Genomic DNA, 9,893 nt, shown 5'->3' with positions numbered 1-9,893 from the left:
AATTACATATAATTAAATTATAAATTCCATGTAAAATAATGAAACTTTATTTTCGACGTAAGAAAGAAAGGAACTTTGACTCAGTCTTGTTAGCTTATCCAAAATAATAAACAATCAATTATGTATACACAATTTTCATTTAAAAATGGTGTTTGACTAAAATATAAGAGACTATTGTCATCATAAGCTTAGTTTATATTTCCTATTTATTTTCTTTGGGTGTGTTTGAGACTATGAAAATCATTTTTTGAAAAAAATATTAAGAAATATGTTATTTGATTGATGAATGAAAAAATAAAATAAATGATAGGTTAATAAATGAATAGACAAAATTAAAGAAGGTCTTGATGAAATATTTGACTATTAGAGATCAATAATAATATTTTGTTGTTAGTTGAAATAAAAAATATGAAGTATATAATATGATGGTTATAAGAAAATTATCTTCGCTCATCATTAAAAATAAATTTTTTTTTGCTTATTTTAAGAGAAATTATTTTTCATAAAAAAATTAAATTTTACCACGTTTTCAATTTTCATGCAACTTGCATCTCTTTAAAATCCTACGAATTACTTCTAGTGAAGTCTAAATGTTTATTTTGACCACAGAAGAAATTTTTTGGTGTTTATTTATAATAGTAATAATAATATTAATAATAATAATATAAAGTTATTTCATGTAAATATTGACTGTGATTTGTATTTATGTGGATTAGACTCGAGCATTTTGATATGAGTTTAAATCCTATGTATTATTGATATAAAAATATTTATACAATCAATTAACTTATGAGGTGATTATATATAAATATCTATATAAGCACTAAATGGTAGCTTAACAAAAATTGTAACTAATATGTTATTACAAATTTTATTTCTTTAATACGACAGATAAAAAATTATTGATAGTAAGAATTTTTATAATATTACTTTTTTTTTTTGCTTTATTAATATGAAAATCATAAATTAGAATGTATATCTGATTATTCAGATATTTTTAAATTTGAATTTCTAATAAATAATGTTTGTTAGACCTATCAGTATCTAAATTAAACATGTAAAGTGTATTAAAGATAATTCTCAAAAAATATTTGAGATTAGATAGTGAAATCAAGAAGAGATGAAGAAGCCATTTTGACCAATTACTCAACTCAGTCATGAGAATAACATTTTAGACCTCCAAATGTGTTTGTATAATAACTTTTTTTTTAGCTATATTCATGAATTAATCATACCATAAAACTCTATGAAAGAGTGTATACTTAGAAACACGACAAGAATAATAGAGAATTTATTTGAATTTCTGCCTAATAGATGTTTGATGGAGGTTGAATTCTTGTAAAGATGGTTGGTGGAAAGAAGATGACAATAATAGTAATTGTACAATAAAAGTTGATAATTGTGATTATTTAAGGTGATAGTGCGTAATTGCGTATAACAACTAGAAATTAGTAATTACATAACTATAAATAATAAAATTGTACTAAAACCTCATTCTCATAAAATTTTAGCCACTAATATATTAATAATTTTAATATTTTGTACAAAATTATGATTCTTGGATTACTCAACTTCATACTTCAAATTTTAAAATCATTTTAATAATTCGTCAATCATAATTTAACAATGAAACTCACACCATATTTTTGAGCCTTCACATTTAATATTAATATGAATTGTGGTTGAATGGTTGAAATCCCTCCACTCTTATTCGAAATTTTCTTAAAAATAAATCAAATCATAATACACATATCGAATACGAACGAGTACTTATTAGGCCGTGTGGAATACGACTTGCAAGGAGTGGACTTGGCTTCTACTCCCCAAAGCATAACACACCCTAAAAAAATCTTCAAACTACAAAAAAAATGCCAACAACACCATAGACAAAATAGAAAGAAACCTTTAAAAAAATAAAAAATCATAAAATGTGATTATTTTTTTTCAACTTTCACCAAAATCCAAACTGGAAAAAATAGAGGGGTTTTTCATAGCAACCCCCTCCCCGCACCCCCAACCCTTACTCCGCACCCCCTACCTTCCATCTTCCTTCTTTCAAAAAAAAGTCTCTTTGACCACCACCATCATCAACACACCCCCCACCCCTCTCTTTCTTCTCTTCTTCCTCCTATCTACTTCAAACTTTCCTCTTAAATCTCCATTATTGTTTTCACATTCTCACCCAAATAGGGGGCTTCTCTTTTCTTTTGATTATATGTACAAATACAAATTCTAATGATCTAAAAAAGATTGCATTTTTACTTCATTTGACAAAATGGGTAGTTGTTTTTCAAGCTCCAAAGTTAGTGGCTCAAATAGCAATACCCCTTCAACCAACAATACCGCCACAAACACAAACACAACGGTAAATGTTCATCCAAACCGCAGGGAAACCTCAAAAGCACCTTCAACAACGGTTGTTAATTCAAGAAATCAAGAAGGGTCGAATTATAATCGAGGTAAAGGTAATATTAACCAGAAAAACCAACAAAAACAACCTAGGAATTCACAGCAGAATGTTAAGCCAAGTTCAAGAAGACAAGGTGGGGTTATTCCTTGTGGGAAAAGAACAGATTTTGGGTATGATAAAGATTTTGAAAAGAGATATACAATTGGGAAATTGTTGGGTCATGGTCAATTTGGTTATACATATGTTGCTACAGATAAATCTTCAGGAGATCGTGTGGCTGTCAAAAGAATTGAGAAAAACAAGGTATTACCATATCAAAAAAAGATATTTTTTTCCTCTTTTGTATAGCTGATTTCATTTGTTCTGGTTAATCTTAGCAGCTTAGTTGGTTAGTTCATCCTTGTTGACTAGTGTTTGATTCCGCACCTTGTAATCCCCTCCCCTGAAGTATAAAGACTTCATTTTTCCTATTGATTTTCACATGTAGGGGTTGTGGACAGTTTTTGCTTTTGAGTTCTAGAGGATTGTTTGTGTTCTTGTTTTGAATCTATTATGTGTTTCTGAGATGTTATATTCTGACAGAGATATTTGGAAGATGACAGTCATCAGTGATTCTGAAATCTTCTGTAGGCTCATCTTGTGTTTGTTGACTCAGTCTTTAGGTTCTTAGAAAAGTATATCCATCAGCCAATCTTGTGTTGATTTTGTTGGTAGATGCCTATGTTTTTTTAGTGCTATCTCATTCTATTTTACTAGCTTTTTCTGCCTGAAAAGGAGTATCTTTGGTGGAATCTTGATTTTTCCTGCTTAAGTAGTTGTTGTATATGGTCAATTGGCTATAGACTGAATCTGGCCATGTAAACAGACATCATATTTGAAAAACGTAGCTGCACTTGGTGTTTGATTGTCCTTTGGGGATTGTGGACTTGTAGCGATCTGAAGTCAACAAACTTCAGAGAATCATAAACTGAAGCCAATGGTAAACTATTGGCTTTCATGAGCAATTCTGCTGTTATTGTCTTGCTTAATTTGCTGGAAAATGGCTAACTGACCTGGTTCACATAAAAGCTGCTTTCTAGTCTATAGAGCACTTGCAGAATCTTTTATTTCTTATGGGTGAATGACTTCTCAAATGTTTGATTATCCATTGATCCATGGTGCAGCAAGTCTGCGCTGTTTGCCTGTAAAAAAAATTTTCTGGGTAAAATGTTCTGCCTGCTTTGTCTCCTATAATCTCCTCTCATCAGATCTGGAGTTTTCACCAACACTATAGGATGATGGGCCTATGAATTTTGAAAATACGAATTTTGAAGTGTTTTTTTTTTGTTCTGTTGTCCAATCTTGTTAACTTTTACATTAATTGTATGATTATCTAGTCTTCTGTTTACCAGTCAATCACAGTTTCAATGTATCGTACCAATTCATTTTTTGCTGCAGATGGTTCTTCCCATTGCGGTTGAGGATGTGAAACGAGAAGTCAAGATATTGAAGGCCTTAGGTGGTCATGAGAATGTGGTTCAATTCTATAATTCATTCGAGGATGATAATTATGTCTACATCGTAATGGAGTAAGTTTTTTTTTTTTTAAATCTCTCAGGTCCTGGTTTATTTCCCTACCACTAATCCTTCCACTTGAATGGCAAGTTAAGATTTTTCAGTTTTTGTTTTCTTTTAGGTTATGTGAAGGTGGAGAACTATTGGACCGAATTTTGTCCAAGTAAGTATTCTGAAATTACCAGTTTCAGTTGATTATTTGTGAGTTGCAGAACCCCGGGTCTTTATTCAAATTGCTGATTATGAAGTTTTACTGATAAGGGTTGACATAATTTGTCTAATCAGAAAAGACAGTCGGTATACCGAGAAAGATGCAGCAATAGTTGTACGCCAGATGCTAAAAGTGGCAGCTGAGTGTCATTTACATGGTTTGGTGCATCGTGATATGAAACCTGAGGTGTGCAAGCAGTTTGATACTACTTTTGGCTTGGTAATGCTGCTTGATGTTGCTTTTCTCAAACAAACTTTTTTCCTTGCAGAATTTTCTCTTTAAGTCTACAAAGGAGGATTCACCATTAAAAGCCACAGATTTTGGTCTTTCAGACTTCATCAGACCAGGTGATTGGATTCTCTGCCACAGATTTTGGTCTTGCTGAAGTACTAATATTCTTAATACATCTGCCAAGTTCTTCAATGATCTGGGAGGCTATTGTTGTGGTTTTCTCTCGTAAAGTTATAAACTTATCATAGGAAACTTATATATGCAGGGAAAAAGTTCCAAGACATTGTCGGTAGTGCATATTATGTAGCTCCAGAGGTATTAAAGCGTAGATCAGGACCTGAATCAGATGTGTGGAGTATTGGCGTAATTACATACATTTTGCTATGTGGTCGTCGGCCTTTCTGGGACAAAACTGAGGATGGTATATTCAAGGAGGTGAGTTGCTAATATATTACGTGTAATTTAGAACCATTTCAATTTTTGTTTCAACTTGGGAAACCTAAAGAAAGGATATCATAATTTTAGGGCTCTAATAGGGTCATGAACTTGCAGATTTTGTATAAAAGTTATATGTTTACCTTTGTTTGTCCTTTCAATAGTGTGTTTCAGGTTTGTTTTTACCTTTAAGTGGTTTTTTGAAGTTAACACTCCCTTGATAAATCTCATCTCTCTTGGAATTTCAGATTTTCTATTCACTTTTTGTTGCATGCTCTCGTATACATCTTAACTATGATACTGTGATATTTTTTTCTTTGTGGACATTTTACTTTGTTTCAATTTAATCTCGAGTGATTTTGATCTTATGTTTTCATCGTTTTCTCTTTTGTGTCCAAAGAAGCTACTGCTATTTATTTTGTTCATAATTCACTTTTGGTTGATGCTTCCTTGGAGAGACTCTTATCCAAAGCATTTTTCTTCCTACAAGACATTTAAGTACTTTTACTTCTTCAAGAAGAACAACGTTTATATTGTGTAAATTCTTTGTGATTTGCCTGGTTTTGAATAGTTTCTCTAACTTTGCTTCCAAAATGTTAAGGTCCTACGGAACAAACCTGATTTTCGTCGCAAGCCATGGTCTAACATAAGCAACAGTGCTAAAGATTTTGTAAAGAAATTACTGGTGAAGGATCCTCGCGCTAGACTTACTGCTGCTCAGGCCCTATGTAAGTAATATCATCCTGAATTTGTACTGTTAAGCTGTATAAAGTTTCTCATATCAGCTAAGGGCTTTCAAGGGGTACATAAAAAGACCACTCCACCCATTTCCTTAAGGTTTTGGATTGGATGCGCAGATTCTTTCACATGGTATTGGCACCAACTTTAGCAAGCCTCATTCCACATTAAAGTTCGTGTAGGAAACCTAGAATTGGGAGTGTTATCAAAAGCAAAAAGCGCATAAAAGCTCTAAATGTTTGTTGGGGCTTTAAGCGCTGAACGCAAATAAAGCATGGGCTTTAATAAAGGCGTAAAGGGAGAAAAAAATACAAGTATATATGTTTAGTCCAAGACTAATGATTATGAGCTCAATGACAAATATTTGTACAAAAGAATTGAATCTTTTTTACAATAAAGTAAAATACCAATGGCTTAGTGTTGCCTCTTCAGAATAGGCTCATTGGCAAGGAAAGTGTGTCTTAGAACTTTGATGATGACATTGAGGTGCACATTAAATGAGACGAAGCTCTCAACATGTTATGAGCCTCACTTCAGGGCTTAAGCGGGCCTTTGACAACACTGCACAACAGAAGGGCGTTAAACCTTAAAAATCCCCACACCTGCAATACAAGAGCATCTGAAAGGGTCTATAATCATCATCTGTCTTAAGGTTTCCAATTGGCTCTTCACGTTCTTTCACAAGCACCAATTTTTCTTAGTGATTTTAAGGTGTTATGGTGATGAAAAATTGATGTATCGACAGTAGCTCAAGGTTCACTTAAAAAGATTTGTACACTTCACTTTATCCATTTCATTCACCTACTTCATCAGCAATGTTTGGTAATAGATATCAATCATGGTTCTCCGTCCAGATGTACAGCTTCTGCATTTTGATAACTTATAGCACAACTTTCAGATATGCAGCATATGCTTACTTGTTTGTAGTGCTTGGAAATAAGAACATTATGTCGTAGTGTTCAAATAAATTAGTAAACAAATATTACTGTGGTCGTTCCTTTAGATTTATTGATATAATGAACAATTGTTTTGAAAATTATCTACTCGAACATCTTCAGCACATCCTTGGGTCCGAGAGGGAGGGGATGCATCTGAGATTCCACTGGACATTTCTGTTTTATCCAACATGCGGCAATTTGTCAGATACAGTCATCTAAAACAGTTTGCTTTACGGGTAAGTTCATTGCTTTCTTATTTCTTAGACCTTTTTGTGATATGGTAACTTAGATATACAAAACGTAAATTTCTGGATGCTGTTTCACTATCTTGCAGGCGTTAGCTAGCACACTTGATGAGGAGGAGATCGCTGATCTGCGAGATCAATTTTCTGCAATTGATGTGGATAAGAATGGTGTCATCAGTCTCGAAGAAATGAGACAGGTATTGCTCATCTTTCATGTTAGAGCTTGTTTCGTCCTTACAACTCTCAATGACTATTGGCAAACATTTGAGACATCTCTATTTTGTGTTATCTTGATGCAAAAAAATTGTACATATGCCTTGATCAAAAACATTGTGTATGCATATATATATATATATATCGTCATCTGTTTCGTGACTTACCGTATTCATTTCTAATGCAGGCCCTTGCGAAGGATCTCCCATGGAAAATGAAAGAATCACGAGTTCTTGAGATTCTTCAAGCGGTAAACTTATTTATCTTGGAATGAAGCATCAGAGCAAAACATGACACCTAATAAATAATTAGATAATTATTACTAAGTGCAACGCTTTTGTTGCCTTAGGCTGTTGCATGTTTGGAACTACTTTAATATTATAGAACAAGAAGCATGTTCAAAAAAAGGAAGATAATAGCAAGGAATAGGAAGCAAGCTCTTTAGGAGAATTGCTTACCAAATGCATCCAACAGTGTTGTCTAGCAGTCAGTGAAGTGGAATGAAAGCCATAAAAGACTAGAGTTCATATCCGGTAAGAGGCCAAACATGTTAAGTGATTTCTTCCTCTCTGTCTGAGCATTATTGGGGCGAAGTTACCCGGTACTTGTGATGGTGGGAGGTGGAGACATTCAATGGAATAGTTGAGGTGTGTGCAAGAAGATCATAGCAAGGAATAGGTGCAAGTTCCTTAGAAGAAATTGATTATCGAATGCACCCAAGAGTGTTACCTAGTAGTTAATGAAGTGGGATGAAAATCATGAAAGACTAGGGTTCAAATCCAGCAAGTGACGGAACACGTTAAGTGACTTCTTCCCATCTGCTTGAGCCTTATTGAGGCAAAATTACTTGGTACTTGTGATGGTGGGAGGTAGAGACACTCGATGGAATAGTTAAGGTGTGTGCAAGCTTGTACTACACCATTGCTAAATTGGTGACCAAATATATGGGGGTTTCTTTGTGTCAGATTGTATATTCCAAATTGTCCCTGCACCATAATCCTTGTTACAAACTTTACTCAATTGTCAATGCTAATATTGCTGCCAAGTGCCAACTAATATAATAATCTTTGTAGCTTTCATCATATGCAAGTTCATTACTTTCTACTATATGATCTTTTCTGCAGTTCCGAGACCTAAAGTATTTTGTTCATTGCTTGGCAGATTGACAGTAACACAGATGGGCTTGTTGATTTTCCGGAGTTTGTGGCTGCCACTCTACATGTCCATCAGTTGGAGGAGCATAATTCTGCAAAGTGGCAGCAAAGATCACAAGCTGCTTTTGAGAAATTTGATGTTGATAGAGATGGATTCATTACTCCAGAAGAACTTAAAATGGTTAGTATAATAGTATGTGATATTTTTTGTGTCTTCTTCCAGGAGCAATGGCTCATAGTATCTTGGATGTCAGTTATTACCATTAAACATGTCGTTGACCAACCCTACCAATCAATTAAGTGATTAACTACCCCTCAATGCCAAACTAGTTGCTCTTTATGAATCCTCTGTGTAATTTAGATGATTCATCATTGAAGGGGAGACTTGGCGTAAATAGTAAAATTCTTGCCATGTGACTTGAAGGTCATGGGTCGGACTGTGGAAACAACCTTTTGTAGAAATGCACCATAAGGCTGTGTACAATAGACCCTTGTGGTCTGGCCCTTCCCCGGACCCTGCGCATAATGGGAGCTTAGTGCACCGGGCTGCCCTTTTTATCATTGTTAGATTATTTTTATGCTGGTCGTCACTTAGGATTTTGCCATGGTTGATTGGTTCAATTGATATTTATGGTGGTCATCTATCAACTGCAAGCCTCCTCCTTTATCCGGGCGTGAGACTTGGTTTGCTTTGCAAACCTCACTGAGACGGAGATTGGACAACTCCAAATCAACGCCCCCTTTGGCACCCCAAGAAAAAGACAGAAAAGAGAAGAAGCGAGAGTTGCTAAGAATTATAGCATGCTAACTCAAAAAATTACATGCTTCATCACCCTTAAGAGTGATACCAGATAATATAACCACATTAATATTTGGCATTCACTTACATGATACTATTCTTTTGCAGCACACGGGCTTGAGAGGCTCCATAGATCCACTTCTAGAGGAAGCAGATATTGACAAAGACGGAAAGATAAGCATATCAGAATTTCGTAGACTTTTAAGAACTGCTAGTATGAGTTCACCAACGGTGAGAGATTCACGGGGTATGTAGCTTTGTAAAGATGTATAAAACGGAGAGATGGACAGTGGGCTTCATCAGAAAATTTTTGTGGGAAGACGATGCTTGTATACATGTTCTCTTGTGCTTGTGCAAGTGTGCTGCATGTTCTCTACATGGATGGCTTCCGAGATGATGGTATTTAGAGACGTGTAGCTTCCACGTGGCACTTTTGTAGCTAGTGGTCGTCGTGCCAAGTGTGTCTGTTGAGTTTCCTTTCCCCCCTTCATAAAAGAATTTGGCATGAAGTTGCTTCTTTTCCCTGAACAACCAATTGCAATGTCTTGTAATCTGGTAGTTTTAGTGTATATTCTGTCACTTTTGTGAGTCCAGGTAAAGTACTCCCTTCCAAATTCTAATATTATGTCATCACTATAAATATGCCATCAATGTAAATTGGCTGTATCAAAAAGGTTTGTTCTGTATGATATAAGGCACATGTTCAGAAACTGTTGACCATTTCTGTACCATCTTTAAGTACTTTGCCAATTACATCGAAATAGTCTATCGAAAACAATCTTTCTCTACTCCACAAAGATGTAGGGATAAGGTTTGCGTACATCTTAACCTTTTCAGATTTCACTTGTGGGACAATACTGGTATGTTGTTGTATGAACTAGTTTGGGATTGAGACGTTATTTATTATGAGAGGATACAAAAACTAGAGTTGTGGGCCTGTGTTAATATGCACTATAATTACCAAA

General features: G+C 34.6%; 1 protein-coding gene across 3 annotated transcripts; it reads left to right on the top strand.

The window, feature by feature from the left end:
• The first annotated feature begins 2,049 nt into the window (after positions 1-2,049).
• LOC102577666 (protein kinase CPK1) lies at positions 2,050-9,652 on the top strand. Of its 3 annotated transcripts, NM_001287835.1 has the most exon segments (17): positions 2,183-2,713; positions 3,848-3,978; positions 4,086-4,113; positions 4,115-4,121; positions 4,250-4,267; positions 4,269-4,273; positions 4,275-4,361; positions 4,444-4,523; positions 4,675-4,680; positions 4,682-4,841; positions 5,443-5,569; positions 6,638-6,753; positions 6,852-6,959; positions 7,163-7,225; positions 8,137-8,310; positions 9,037-9,405; positions 9,434-9,635. In NM_001287835.1, coding segments are annotated over 16 exon segments (1,695 nt in total). In that variant the 5' UTR covers positions 2,183-2,275; the 3' UTR covers positions 9,184-9,405; positions 9,434-9,635.
• The last annotated feature ends 241 nt before the right edge of the window (positions 9,653-9,893 follow it).

Source organism: Solanum tuberosum, unplaced genomic scaffold, assembly GCF_000226075.1.
Source record: "Solanum tuberosum cultivar DM 1-3 516 R44 unplaced genomic scaffold, SolTub_3.0 scf00039, whole genome shotgun sequence".
Taxonomy (NCBI): domain Eukaryota; kingdom Viridiplantae; phylum Streptophyta; class Magnoliopsida; order Solanales; family Solanaceae; genus Solanum; species Solanum tuberosum.
This window is presented reverse-complemented; position numbering and strand designations above follow the sequence as displayed.

Coding starts and splice junctions, on each gene's coding strand:
- LOC102577666 (XM_015306852.1), top strand. CDS start 2,276: ATGGGTAGTTGTTTTTCAAGCTCCAAAGTTAGTGGCTCAAATAGCAAT. Junction 4,842..5,442: donor AGGATGGTATATTCAAGGAG/GTGAGTTGCTAA, acceptor CAAAATGTTAAG/GTCCTACGGAACAAACCTGA. Junction 7,226..8,136: donor TTCTTGAGATTCTTCAAGCG/GTAAACTTATTT, acceptor ATTGCTTGGCAG/ATTGACAGTAACACAGATGG.